The 15360-nt window shown below is 40.3% G+C and overlaps 1 protein-coding gene across 4 annotated transcripts in view; it reads right to left on the reverse strand.

Annotated features, from left to right (window-relative positions):
- Window positions 1-3659: 3659 nt before the first annotated feature.
- LOC132177801 (MADS-box protein JOINTLESS-like) overlaps window positions 3660-15360 on the reverse strand; it is a 29469-nt gene continuing 17768 nt past the window's right edge. For all 4 annotated transcript variants that reach the window (XM_059590261.1, XM_059590262.1, XM_059590263.1 and 1 more), the window contains one exon: window positions 3660-4040. In XM_059590261.1, coding sequence (XP_059446244.1) covers window positions 3983-4040 — 58 coding nt within the window. In that variant the 3' untranslated portion in view covers window positions 3660-3982. The remainder of the gene's footprint in view (window positions 4041-15360) is intronic.

The following is a 15360-nucleotide window of genomic DNA, read 5'->3' on the forward strand; positions in this document are numbered from 1 at the left end:
ATCCAACCTAGGAATTTTGCTGTAAAGTCAAAACAATATAGACAATGAAGTGGCTGGTTTTTATGGGTTATTACTTATTTTATTTTATTTATTTTAAATGGTGGTGAGGGTTTGATTTCGGTGGCAAATAGCCATTATGACGTGTTTGTACCCTCGTAACAGTCATATCACCCCAAATCTTTTTGCTTAGATTTACTTTGTATAAATAAATAAGGAGACAGCCTACAGTACTACTGCTTAGTTAAAAAAGAAAACAAGTACACGGTCTTTTTTTGAATATTGTATTTTCAGCCTTTGAGCGAGTTTTGTGTAGAGTTAGGCTTGATAAGTGTGTACTTTTTTTTTAATTTTTTTTTTAATTGTGAATATTGAGGAAACAGATATTTGAAAATATGTTTGGATATTTTAATGAAATTGTAAAAAGTATAATTAAAAAATAAAAAAATAAAAAATTAGGGTGGTCCGAAAACCACTCCTATGGTCGGGGTTGGCCGGGCTAAAGTTTAGAGATAATATCAAAATCAATGAAAATTTAAAAAGATTTTGTGAAGTTTCTCTAAAAATTTATGCTGGGAATTTCTCTAATTTTTTTATTTTTTTATTTTTTATTTTTATTTTTCAGAGAGAAAGAGTTTGTCAATCATAGACAGAAGGAATAGAAGGAAATAAAATATCATGTAAAAATTAAAGAATCAGACAGCACTTGCTCCCAATAAAAAGAAGGGAAAAATGTAGAAAGATCTTTTGCAAGTGTTCTAGTGATAAAGCATTTATGTAAATGGAAAATGTAGAAAGAGGGGATATATATATATATAAAGGAAAAATCGTATACAGCCCATAAGTTTCCATTTGATTTTGATTGAATCCTTGAATTTTTAATTTCTAGAATAAAGTCTTAGGTTTTATTAAAGTTTGAAATATGTTGCAGGATAGTAGCGTACGTCTAGTAGAGTTTAATTATTGGGAGGACATTGGAAAATGGTCGACATAGCTTTGTTAATTTGGAATGTCAGTCAGTTTTGGTCTTAACATTTGTTCAACATGGAGATTCAAGATGCTCATTTGGAACAAGTCCGAATGAAGAGGGGTTTATGAGAGATCTGAAACGTGCATTTGGTAGCTTGTTCAAAACAAGTAAAGATGAAGAGACGCGTTACTCATCCAAATAAGTTAGTAGTCCCATTTGAACGAGATTGTGACAAACTAACTTAATTGCGTGTTAATTTCAATAGGATTACGACTCTATTTAGTATATAAGTTAAATAAGGATGGCTTAGTTTTGAGAAGAGTTGTGAGTTTTATGTATACTACTTCTACGACCCGCTACACCATATTGCATCAGCTTAGACATCAACAATCTACAAACTTAAGAGACAACCACCATAACAGTGACACATACCCTTATGTGCCGTCGCACCATCTAAATTTATCTGTTTATGCTCCCACATGCAACATCCACTAAAACACTTACATTGATCTCATCCATTCTAAATCGGTCAAACCTGACCCAGCGAATTTTAACTTGGCCTACTTCGGTTAGGTCCAAACCAAACCACCCTATTCAAACTCTTAGTTACTAGGAAAAATAAAAAACATTTATGCACAAGCAGATTATGGCTCTTACAATTCTTGTACACCTTTTGAACCCTAAGTTTGAGGAAATGTTAGGGTACAACTAGTATTACTATATTGTATTTTTGATGATCAACTGGAATGGATAGAGTGGATTGTGATGTTGAATGTAGTTGAGATGGAGTTTCTGTATTGAATGATACTGAAAATACATGGTTTGAGCTATTCAAGATACTAAGTCTCCAATTACAAAGAAAAAAAAAAAAAAAACTTGATTAATCTTTTTCAATGATCTTAATATGGACTGACCCAGTGGCGGAACTAAAATTTATGGTGTGAGGGGATGGATTTTTATTTTTTTTGGTTGGGGAGATATAGACTTATATAATACAAAAGCACATAAATATATATAATCTCTTTATATGTGTGTTTGTGCATGTTTATATAAAATAAAAGTCATAGAAGTCTTACATTTAATCTTATGGCATAAAAAACACACATTAATAGTATAAATAACTAATAAAATAAATTAAACACGATCTATAGGAAAAAAAGTACATTTCAGTGTATACTCTTTTTTTCTAACAATTTGGTGAAGCTTCAAATAACAACAATGCTTAGAGTCGAGCCAAATAATGGTAACTGATTGTTGGTTAAAAGCCATTCAAAGAACCCAAATCATTTAACGTTTTCTTTTATATACTCAATCATAGTCCCAAACCAAATTGAGCTTCTGGTTAGCTTCTAGTTATAAGCGAACTAGAATATGAAGGGAAACAAAATGAATGGGGCATTTTAGGTTCTTTATGTTGAAAGAGGGGGTAAACTAGAAAAAATAATTAAAAGGAGACGACAATTTTTTTTTTTTTTTTGGCGGGCAGGGGGGCGCAAAACTTAAAAAAAAAAAAAGAATTAAAATGGGACACAAATATTATTTTGGGGCGACAAAAATATTATTTTGGAAAGACAAATTTATAAAATTGGTATATTTTAAGCAAATTTGTAAAAATTTTGGGGAGATTCACCCCTGGACTGACCCTTATTTATATTTGATCTCTTATACCATTTTGTATTCTCTCCACCTCTCTATAAATAGAGACTCTTTGCATTATAAGATTATCAGTAAATAAGAGCAACGCATCATTCATTTGGACATCCATACTTTTTTTGTTGTTGAGAAAACCATTCCAGTCTCATTAAAAGGAGGAGCACGAGCATAAACGCCTTTACAACTCAGAGCAAAGCTCATAAAGAATCATAGTTGAAGCTACAATGTTACATGTTATAGATGCATACAAAATAATCTAACATTTAAGACCTATCTATGACAAATCTTTCCCTAACTCATTACTAATATTCAGTTATAACAATAGATCTGTTCCAGACATACTCCACTCAATGCATAGGTAGCTCATTTTCCTCGGCAAGGGTGCATAAGCCCCCAACCAAAACTCTTCTTCCTAAACTCGCAAGCCAGGAAATTATTCACATCCTCAACTCAAAAAGGTTAGGACCATAAAATCAGGAAAACAGAAAATACAGAAAAAGAAAAGAAAAGAAAAAAAAAAAAACACAAATGCCCACAAACACCACCAGAGGCAGCCAGAAAATTCAGGCCAGAGCGCGAAACAACCACACGCAGCACTTGCGAGTCACGATTTGACGCTGGAATCAGAAGCCATTGGAAGCAGGTGGGCCCGGAGCGCGCGGTGGAGGGCCCGTGTCGAGGAGGGCTGACAAAGGAACCTAGATTGAGCATAATGGAGTCCGATCCAAGAGCCCCATCAACCCCGGCAAAGGACACAGCACCAGGAGGACAGTACACCGGCGCGGAGGACCAAGAACCCCAAAAAAAAGAGAAGAAGAAAACCAAAAAAAAAAAGTGGGGGACGGGGTGAAAGAATCGGGGGGCGGGGAGGAGGGGGGGAAGAAGAGGGAAAGGGAGTGGGGGGAAAGGGAGAACTGAAGTTCTCGGACATCCATGCTCATTATGAAGAAAAACTTAAAGAAATGGTGTCAACTTGGTTTTGTATGAGAGGTAAAAGTTGAAATACAAGAAGTATATGCAACTCTAAAACATCCGAAAAAAGAATTAAAAAAGAAATTTTGCTATTAGCTAATAGGCAATAGTTAGCAACGTCACAGCAAAAATAAGTAGCAACAACAGAAATTAACCGGTTCGTGTTAATTGTTTGTGTTCTGCAGAAGCCATAAGATTCTGTAGTACTTTTCTTTCATGTGATATATTATATACAGTACACTTTTTCAGTCATTCGTCTAGTTTGTTCAATCATGGTGGTTAATCGAGGAGTTGGGCTATCTCATCATCATCATCTCCGATCACACACGCATTGGAGAATGAACCTTGAGGTGGTACTGATGCCCTCAAAGAGCAGAAAAGATCACTATTTCAGCATCGCAGAGGAAACAGCCCCAAAGCCTTCTTAAACAGCATAGAGCCCCAAAGCCTACAAAAGCCACCAATAGTTGAGAGAGAGATGGAGAATGAAACAAAGTGAACAAGTTGAAGGAAACAATATTTTTCCTGTTGTGGCGAAACAGAGGGGTTGTCTAAACTTTGGAGCTTTGGCAATAAAAAGTACAAGGAATAATTAAATGATATTGCTTTCTACATTTTCCTAGGCGATGAGATAATAAAGTGAAAATGGTTTTTTATGGGCTATCTTGGTATGCTTTCCAGATCTCTGGACAGAAATTATATGATATGTTTGTGCCCTCTTACACTACTCCTGTCCCCCCGGAAGTACTCCATTGTAAAATGATATATTGTAAAATATATGATATATTGTAAAATAGTAATGTTATGCAACTTTTTATTTTTTTATTTTTTATAATTGGTGTGACTTTTAAAATTATCATAAATCAAAATTTAATAATAACTAATTTTAAATCCAATAATGATTTTAAAATTTACATCAATTTTGAGACGATGAAAAGATCATCCTTACTATTACTTATATAGCCATGTCGCCTTCCTCTGCCATAGTATCCGCCGCCGATGCCATTGTTAAGTGATTTTATTTATTATCTTTTTTTATTTTTCCTATATTTTTCTATTCTATGTATTTCTATTTTTTGGCTACTTTTTTGTCCCAACTTTTATTATTATTATTATTATTATTTTTTTTTTCTTGCCAGAGTTTTCACTCTCTATCCATCACTGATGGTCGTGTGTGGTTGTCTCAGCCTACTACTGAAGGTCATGTCGATAACCCTTCAGTGTTTTGTTTCGTTTATGAAACTTTGTCTACTTCAACTGCCTTTGTTGGCGGTATCAGTTACTTGGAAAGGACTCGTCAGTTATTTGACAAATTCTCAACTGTTCTCAAGAAGGCTTTGCCCCCTTTGTTTTTTATTGTAACTAGATAGCGCGAGATTCTTCATTATAATTTAATTTTAAAATTTAAATATATCATTTTTCATTATAAGTTAAAAAGACGTATAAAAATATATCTCACCTCTTTAAATAAAAAAAAAAAATTAAAATCTTTGTTCCTATAAGTATATATGATTTAAAATGAATAATATAAAGAAAAAATTTTGCAAGAATAATACATGGATTATAATATAGTTAACGCAATTAAGGATGCTAATTAATGACATGTGGATTATAGTGAAATATAATTAACGCAATTAATATATTCACTATTACTCAGTTTTTTTCTCTCTAGACTAAGACTAGAGGAGAAGGATCAGTTTTCCATGTCTTTTTGAGATTGTGGAAGTAACTTGTGAATCTATTTGTGACGTGTGTTTGTTTGCTGTTTGTACCATGGTGGACGAGATATCCAGGCAGTGGGCGAAGTTCTCATTGACAGAAGAGGAGGATGTGGAGATTGCTGTCCAGGCTACTGATTTTCATGAAGTAACGTCTAGGGGAAAATTCTGTGTAGTGGGTAAGTTGGTGGCTGATAGGTATGTGAGTAAGGAGACAATTAAAACTCATATGATGCAATGGTGGCGGCCAATGGGGAATCTCAAATTCAAAGTTCTGGGGGATAACTTGTTCCTCATAGATTTTGAAGAAGGGAGGGACAAAAAAAGAGTTATGGAGGGTCGGCCATGGGTCTTTGAGGGCAATCTTTTCCTGGTAGAAGATTTTGATGGACGGATTTCCCCGGCAAAACTCTCCTTTGAGAGGGTTTCTTTTTGGGTACGGATGTTTGATTTACCATTGGGATGTATGGGACGTGAAGTTGGCCACAAAATAGGAGCATCGGTGGGAATTGTGGAAGAGGTTGATACCGATGGAGATGGGATCGGTTGGGGTGAATTTCTCCGAGTCAAGATATCCATGGATATCTCCAAACCTTTGGCGCGAGGACGTAAGATGAACCTAGAGGGTGAAATTATTTGGATTCCTTTTCAATATGAAAGGCTTCCGAAATACTGTTTTCATTGTGGTCTTATTCGCCATGGACAAAGGGGATGTGAGAAGAGGAGTGAGTTGCGTAACCAAGGAGAACCGAGTTTTGGCCCGTGGCTAAGAGCAACCTCACCCACTCGGAGAGCTGATCGGCCCCGTGGAGGTTTCGCCCAACAACCAACCAGAAAGTGCTCGGAATCCTCTGACCATGATGGCCATAAACGCCATCGGACAAGTGGTGTCCGACGGGGGGATGCTCGGAGAAGGGCTGGTGTAGGCGACGGAGGTGAGGGGGAAACGGATGACGACCACATTCATGAACCTTCCGAAAATAACACAGGCGGATTTTGTGGAGCAAATCGCGGAAAGGGATTGGGCAGATTCCAAACTGAAACGCATGATGGGGAAGGAAATTTCATTAAGGCGAATAATGATGCACCAGAAGTCTTCAAATTCAAATCCAACCCCTTATGGAAAGATCGGTCGGAAGGAGAGGGGAGTAAAAATACTTATTCTAAGGAAATAAATCTGCCAGCTGGAAGGGAAATATGGACCCAAGTGTCACCCATTGGTAAATGGCCAAAGGGACAAGGAGATGTTGGAGTAAGCCCAATACACGACATGGGCCAGCGAGGGAGTGGCGCAAAACAACCCAGCCCTAGAGGAGTGTACAAGGGACCCAAGCTGACAGATATAGCAAAAACTTTCCAAGAAACCCACTCAAGTCACGAAGAAGATGATACAGACGGGACTGGAAAAGCTATAACAACCTGGAAACGAAAGGAGAGAGAATGGACACTTGGAAAGGGAGATGGAAAAAGTGGCAGGAAGAAAAAAGAAAATGGTGGAGATGAAGGGAAAATGGACGCTATGAAGAAGGGCTGTACGACTGAGTTGATTGACGATGGAAAAAATGGTTCGGGATTGGCGGAGGCTGATTTTCAGCCCCGCCGACCGCAATGATGATCTTAAGTTGGAACTGCCGGGGGCTTGGGAACCTCCGGACAGTTCAGGACCTTTGCTATTTGGTGAAGGCGAAGAGACCCGAAATGGTTTTCCTCATGGAAACCAAATTGCGGAGAAACAAAATGGAGAATGTTCGACAAAAGTTGGGGTTTTCCAACATGTTTGTGGTGGATTGTGTAGGTAGGAGTGGTGGTTTGGGACTTTTGTGGGGTGAGGATATGATGGTTGAGATTCAAAATTATAGTCATCGGCATATTAACTCCGTCGTACAAGATGCTAATAAAAATGTAACATGGAAGTTTACGGGTTTCTACGGACATCCGGAGGCTTCTAAACGACATGAGGCATGGGCGCTCCTAAAATATTTGGCTCACTTGGAACCCAAACCTTGGATGTGCATTGGCGATTTTAATGAAGTGCTTAATGGCACCGAGAAATGGGGTGGTAACATGCGACAACAAAGCCAAATGCAAGCCTTTCATAATACATTGGTGGAGTGTGGTTTGATTGACATGGGATATCTTGGCTCTAAATTCACTTGGAGTAATTGTCAAGAAGGTATGGATCTTATAAAGGAGAGGCTTGATCGGGGTGTGGCAAACCAAGAATGGTGGGACCTATTTCCGGAAGCAGCAGTGAAAGTGGAAGCGGCGGCCTCTTCAGATCATGCTCCATTATTCCTTAGCCTCTCCTATATTTTTTGGGGAAGCAAAAGGAAGAAGCAGTTCCGGTTTGAAGCAGGTTGGGCGAGGGAGAAAGGCTGCAAAGACGTGATCTCTGCTGTGTGGAAAAGGTCTATGCCGCAGGTTGATGGATGGGCCCTTTTGGAACAAAAATTAAATAAGTGCAAGCAGGAAATTAACATCTGGAAGGACAGCAAGGCTGGTCCACAAAAGGAAAATTCCAAGAAGCTGCGTGAAGAGTTAGCAATATTGCAAAACAGTGAAGGAGCAGCGCACTGTGAGGATGTAAAAAAGCTCAAACGTGAAATCCAAACTCAACTTGAGAAGGAGGATCTATGGTGGCGTCAGAGGGCCAAATCCGAGTGGCTTAAGCATGGGGATAGGAACACTAAATATTTCCATGCTTGCGCAAACTCTAGGAGAACAAAAAACAGAATTGAAAAAATTAAAGATGAGAAGGGGCAATGGTGGGAGTCTTCGGAAGAAGTGGGTTTGGCTTTTGTGAATTATTATAAAGGATTGTTCACGGCTGGGAGTGTAGAAGAGATGGGGACGTGCTTGCAAAATATAAAACCTGTGATCACATCACGGATGAACGAAGAGCTGGGATGATTTTTACTGCGGAAGAGATAACCCAAGCATTGCATCAAATGGCGCCCCTCAAAGCCCCGGGACCGGATGGATTGAATGCGGGTTTTTTCCAACAAAATTGGGCAGTCATGGGCACGGAGGTGTGTAGAGGTATACTTGAAATTCTTAATTCTGGAATTATGCCTGGTAATTTAAATAAGACCCACATTGCCCTTATCCCAAAAAATAAAAGCCCGGAGTGTGTGACCGAATATCGCCCCATTAGTCTTTGCAATGTCTTATATAAGCTTATTTCTAAGGTCCTTGCAAATAGACTAAAAAAGATACTCCCATGTGTTATTTCCCCTACCCAAAGCGCCTTTATCCCGGGGAGATTAATTACAGATAATTTATTGGCAGCTTTTGAGACGCTTCATACAATGCATTCAAGAATGGGGGGTAAAAAGGGTTACATGGCCATTAAAATAGACATGAGTAAGGCCTATGATAGGGTTGAATGGAGGTTTTTGGAGGCGGCCATGAGGAAAATGGGGTTCCAGGATGGGTGGATTAAATTAGTAATGATGTGTGTTACTTCGGTACAATATTCGATTATTGTCAATGGTGACCCTTGTGGGCTTTTTACCCCCTCTAGGGGCCTCAGGCAGGGAGACCCAATTTCACCCTATCTTTTCCTCATCTGTGCAGAGGCGCTAAGTGCTATGGTAACTCAGGCAAATAGGGAGGGGCTTTTGTCTGGGGTCCCTACCTCCAAAGGGGGCCCTAACATTAGTCATCTCTTTTTTGCCGATGACAGTTTGTTATTTTGCAGGGCAAATCTAGCTCAATGGAGTAACCTATCAGCAATCCTTCACTCTTACGAGGCTGCGTCGGGACAAAAAATGAATGCCTCAAAGACCGCTATATTCTTCAGTAAAAACACATCCTCCGCTATGAAGGCGACTATATTGGAGTTTGCAGGGATCCCAGCTACAAACAAATATGACAAATACTTGGGGTTGCCCGCCTTAGTAGGGCGTTCCCGAACAAAAGCTTTTCGAAGCATTGTGGAGAGGGTGAGGAAACGGCTTCAAGATTGGAAATTACGGTTTCTTTCTCAAGCTGGAAAAGAAATTCTGCTGAAGGCGGTAATTCAAGCTATTCCCTCATATTGTATGAGTGTTTTTTATTTCCGAAAACTCTTTCTTCCGAAATTAATTCACTCATGCAAGGGTTTTGGTGGGGTCATAAAGCAAAAGATCGAGGGATTCCTTGGATGAGTTGGAGTAAAATGGGGTCGCCTAAAGCGCTTGGGGGTATGGGTTTCCGTGATTTACATTGTTTTAACAGAGCTCTTTTGGCAAAACAAGTCTGGCGAATGTGGGCTATGCCGGATAGCTTAATTGCAAGGATTATGAAAAATAAGTACTTTCCGGATTGTTCAATTCTTGATGCAACAATTCGGAAAAAATCGTCATTTGCATGGCGTAGTATTCAAAGTGCATGTGTTTTAATAAAAGAAGGTCTGGTGTGGAGGATTGGCAACGGACAAAAAGTGTGAATTTGGGAGGACAAATGGTTACCTAAATCATCAACTTGCCGAGTGCAGTCTACCCCAAGCGTACTTGATCCGAAAGCTACTGTGTGCAACCTGTTTGATGGAAGTGGGTGCGGGTGGGATCAGTCCTTGCTGGCTCAGTTGTTCTCGGTGGAAGAAGGCCATCAAATCAGCTCTATTCCAATTAGCTCGACCAATCAGGAAGACCGACTCATATGGCGAGGAACAGTGAAAGGAATTTTCTCTGTTAAGAGTGCCTACCACCTACAAAAAGGCTTGGAGACCTCACAAATGGCCGAATGTTCTTCTAGGAAAAATGACAATACAGTGTGGAAGACTATTTGGAAATTGCATCTCCTGAATGCGGAAAAAGTTTTTTTCTGGCGGGCTTGTCAGAATATTTTACCAACACGGGAGAACCTTGTGAAGAAGAAGATTATTTCAGATCCAAGCTGCCCAATCTGTGGACGGGAAGCTGAAACTATTGCTCATATTCTCTGGCTCTGCCCCTCAGCTCAAGATGTGTGGGGAGGGGCCTGTCCTATTTTTCAAAAAAGCTCCTTTATTGAGCCTGATTTTCTAAGAATAACAGAGGGAATGTTGAGCCGCTGTACGGTGGAGGAGTTTCATACTTTTGTGATTATAGCTCGCCGAATCTGGTTAAGGAGGAATAAACTAATTCATGAAGGCTTTTTTTCTCATCCAAATGCAGTTGTATTTAGTGCCTCTGAGGCTCTGCGGGATTTCCAAAATGCGCAGGTGGATTCCCAGCTTGTGGAGGACCCAGTGGGACTCCCTCCTACGGGGAAGTGGGAGGCTCCTTTGCTAGGCTGGCATAAGGTGAACTGGAATGCGGCTTTAGGAAGGCAAATTGGGAGAATGGGGTTGGGAATGGTCATCCGAGATCACACAGGGAGCTTGGTTGCAGCCCGGAGTGTCACACGACAGGGAGGTCTTGCTCCCGCGGCTGCTGAGGCCATGGCAGCCCTCGTGGCTGTTCAAACTGCCCGAGAGTTGGGTATTCCACAAGCATGGTTTGAGGGTGATGCGAAGTCCATTGTGGAGGCAGTAAACTCCTTGGAGGCAGATTGGAGCGGAATCGGGCACCTGGTGGACGACCTTCGTTCAGAAATAAAAAAGATCGCCTGCTGGAAAATGACTTATGTCCGTAGAGAGAGTAACAGGGCTGCTCACGTATTGGCCAGGAGGGCTACGTTTGAGGAGTTGGATAGCATGTGGCTTTATAGTTCCCCTGAATGGCTAGCTGAGATTATTGTATCAGAGCATAATGCTCTGTCCCACGATTGTATTGTTGCTTGAGAATGAAATAACATCGGCTCTTTTATCAAAAAAAAATAATTAACGCAATTAATGACCGGTCTTTTAAGAAAAACCGGTTATATATATATATATATATATATGACCTTTTTTTTTGGAGAATCCTAAACGTATTAATATACATATTATTATTATTATTTTTTAAAGGAATATTGAGATATTTATTAAGTCAAAAAGATCCGAAAGGATCACACAAGAAGAAGAGGTTGCTCCCTCCTTACAATATCACGTATACTTGGTGGGGTATCCCCCAACCAAGTAGAGAAAGTGACATGGGTGGTAGCCAATTTTACAAGCATATGCGCAGCATTATTGGCGTCCCTCAAAACATGTAAAAATCTAGCATTCTCCAAACCACGTAACTCTAACTGTATACCTTCTATGAACTGTCCAAAGCTACTAAAACACTGCCCGTTTATGTCAATAGCTTCAATAACTTGCATGGCGTCCCCTTCAAGAAAGATATTATCAAAGCCCATTTCTTTGCTAAACAACATGGCATTCAGGGCTGCCATGGCTTCTGCCGTGGTGGGATCTGCTATATATTCATTAGTTACACTGCGTGCGGCTTGGACTTTCCCCCTCGAGTCCCTGGCGATAATACCCAGCCCCATTCTTTGCTTATTCACGTTTATTGCCGCATCTTAGTTCATCTTAATCATGTTTGCTGGTGGGGGTTGCCACTTTGCAATATTACGTTTTAAACAATGAGACTCTTCCACTGCAACGCCGTTGGTCACTTGATGAAACTCTTCCAGTGCATTCTGTACCTCTCGCAGGAGCTAAGTTGGATGGAGAAAAGGGCCTCCATGAACTACAGTGTTCCTGCGCTGCCAGATGTGTGTAGCAGTTACCGCAAAAATCTCCATTTCAATTCTATCACAGCGAGCTAACAAATTTTCAAAAATAGTGGAGAATCTGCCACTCATTCCTCCAGCTTTTTGCAATTTTATCGGACCACTACCCCACACATCAGTTGATGACGGGCAACTCCACAAAATGTGTTCCACCGTGTCATCTTCAGCTTCACAAATAGGACACAAGGTACTTTGGACTACTCCTTTTTTTGAGAGATTAACCTTGGTAGGGAGAAGATTATTAAGGGCTCTCTATAAAAACATCTTGACTACATTCGGGACCTTCAAGTGCCAGCAATTGTTCCATGCAAAACTACTTGTTGGTTTAGATCCCCCACTTCACATATTGGACATAGTTTCCATCTCTAGATGATAAGTACTTCGGACGGAGAAAACGTCATTTTTAGTACATCAACAAATAAGTCTATCTTTTGTTCTAACCGGGCTGATTGGAATGCTTTTAATCACCTTTGCTTCTTCCTCAAGGAAAATTTCATAAACAAGATTGGCCTTCCATTGTTGTGAGTTTGGATCAATAAGCTCAGATACCTGGGCCTGCCTCTCTAAAAGTATTCTCGGAGATTGGACCACATACGTGGTTGGGTTTGGGATCCATCTATCTCCCCATACGCAAATATCACTCCCCTCTCCAATCCTCCACATTAGTCCATTTTGGAGAATCGGTTGTGCAACCATGATGCTCCTCCAAACAAAGGATGGCCGGTTTCCCAACTTGGCCTCCAAGATAGAGCTAGAGGGATAGTACTTAGCTTTGAGAATTTTTCTTGCCAAAGAATCCGGGCATTGTAGCAATCGCCAAATTTGTTTTGCTACAAGAGCTTTGTTAAAAAACCTCCAAATCGCGAAATCCCAAATCTCCCTTTGCTTTGGATACCCCCATTCTTTCCCAGCTCATCCAATGTATTATAGATATATTCTCCTTTTGGCCCCACCAGAAACGTTGCTCATCCCTTGTATCTCCTTACACAAAACTATAGGGAGTTGAAAAACGCTCATGCAATAGGTGGGTATTGCTTGCGCCACTGCCTTGATTAAGATCTCCTTTCCATCTTGTGATAAGAACTTCGTCTTCCAATTTTTATGACAATTCCATTCTCTATCCTTGATGCATTTAAAAGCCTCTGTCCGTGACTTGCCTACGAGAGTCGGTAGTCCCAAATACTTATCATAACTTTGGGTTGCTTGGAGACCCGAGAGCTGAGAGATCTCCAATCGCTTTTTCGAGCTAGTATTGCGACTGAAAAAAGATGAATGTCTTATCCTTATTTAGCTTTTGGCCCGAGGCAGCTTCATATCTTTCTAGAAGCTTCATTAACCTCCTCCATTCCACCGAGTTCGCCTTGCTAAAAACCAAGTTGTCGTCTACAAAGAAAAGGTGGCTCAACCTAGGGCCTTTTTTAGAAGTGGGCACCTCAGGTAACACCCCCTTCCTTTCTGCTTGGGCCAAATGAGAACTAAGTGCTTCCGCACACAGCAGGAAAAAGTATGGGGAACGGGGATCGCCCTGATGGATCCCTTGTGAAGTTTTGATATATCCAATTGGCTGTCCATTCACCAAGACAACATAAGATACGGAGCAGACACATTCCATAATCAATTTTACCCATTTCTCCGGAAATTCCATTTTCGCATGACGACTTCTAAAATCACCCACTCCACTCTGTCATAGGCCTTGCTCATGTCTAGCTTTATCCCCATGTAGCCCACTTTACTCCACATTCTAGTGTGCATGGAATGTAGAGTTTCATAAGCCGGCATAATATTATCAGAAATTAGTCTACTTGGGATAAAGGCACTTTGATTGTCTATAATAACATGTGGAAGAACCATCTTGAGCCGATTCGCCAATACTTTGGATATGATTTTATAAATGACATCACAGAGGCTAATAGACCTAAAATCAGAGACACAACTAGGAACTGGTTTTTTTGGGATTAGTGCAATATGCGTAACATTAATTTTCTCCTCTATCTTAGAACCATTAAGAAAGTGTAAAACTGCACGACATACCTCCGGACCCACCGTGGCCCAATTTTGTTGATAAAACCCAGCCAAGAAGTCTTTGAGCTTTGATGGGTCCCATCTGCATTAGTGATCTATGCACTTCCTCCTCCAAAAAATCAGTAACCAGTTGCCGTTTCATCTCCTCTGTGAGTCTGCCTTCAACTGCATTTAAACACTCATCTATGTTATGGGGAGTATCCGTAGTGAAGAGTGTTTGGTAGTAGGTGACAAAGGCTTCCTCAATGGTGACCTAAGATGCACACGTACACCCTTCTTCGTCAATAATAGTCTCAATACTATTACAGCGTTGGCGTTGGTTTGCACAAGCGTAAAAAAATTTTGTATTATGGTCTCCATCTCGAAGCCAATCTTCCTTCGCTCCTTGACGCCATTTGAGGTCTTCTTGTTCCATCAGCACATGCAATTCTTCTTTAAGGGCCCTCTCAACGTGCACATTCTTGGGGTTTGCCTCCACTTGGATTTTCTCCAATTCTTTTGTTTTCTCCTGAATATACCCTTCTGTTGGTTGCTTCTTCTTTTTGACCCATTGTTGGATGACCTTCTGGCAGCTATTTAATTTGTCCTTGAAAACTGACCACGGGTCCCCACATAATCTTCTCCCTTTCCATGAGTCTTGGACAACCTTAGTAAAATCCCCACACTTCGTCCACCCTGCTTAAAAACGAAATTGTCTACATTTACGCCCAGTTGTAGCTCCATTCTTGTTTCAAGGAATGAGAAGTGGATGGTGGTCGGAGCTGCAACATGCCATAACATCTACTCCCAAATCATTCCGAATTGCACTCCATTCCGTATTGGCCATAGCCCTATCCAATCGATCTTGGGTATAATCTACATCATAACACCCATTATTCCATGTGAATTTTGATCCCTTGAAACCCAAATCATAGAGTTGACTATCTTCCAAAGCTCTTTGAAAATTTTCCATTTGCCATATAGGACGATAATCAGTGCCCTTTATTTCAAACAAAACTACAACTTCATTAAAATCCCCCACACATAGCCATGGAAGAGGTTTTAAATGGGAAAGGTGCCTTAACAACGCCCAAGATTCCTTTCTTTTTTCCATTTCGGGGTTGCCATAGAATCACGTTACTTTCTAAATGGGACCCGTCTCACTACCAAAAACAATTGTGTTAATGTGCCGTCGACTAAAGTTTTGAATGTCAACGTGAAAACCAGCCCTCCAAAATAAAAGCAAACCTCCACTGTGCCCCACACAATCAACTCCAAACATATATTAAAAGCCCAGTTTTATATGTAAAAAGTCACAATTTTTATTAAGCATTTTGGTTTCCATTATAAAAACCAAATAGGGTTTCTTATCCTTCACAATGTGGTAAAGGTCACGAACTGTCTTAGGGTTCCTAAGCGCTTGGCTGT

This window comes from Corylus avellana, chromosome ca4, assembly GCF_901000735.1.
Source record: "Corylus avellana chromosome ca4, CavTom2PMs-1.0".
NCBI lineage: Eukaryota > Viridiplantae > Streptophyta > Magnoliopsida > Fagales > Betulaceae > Corylus > Corylus avellana.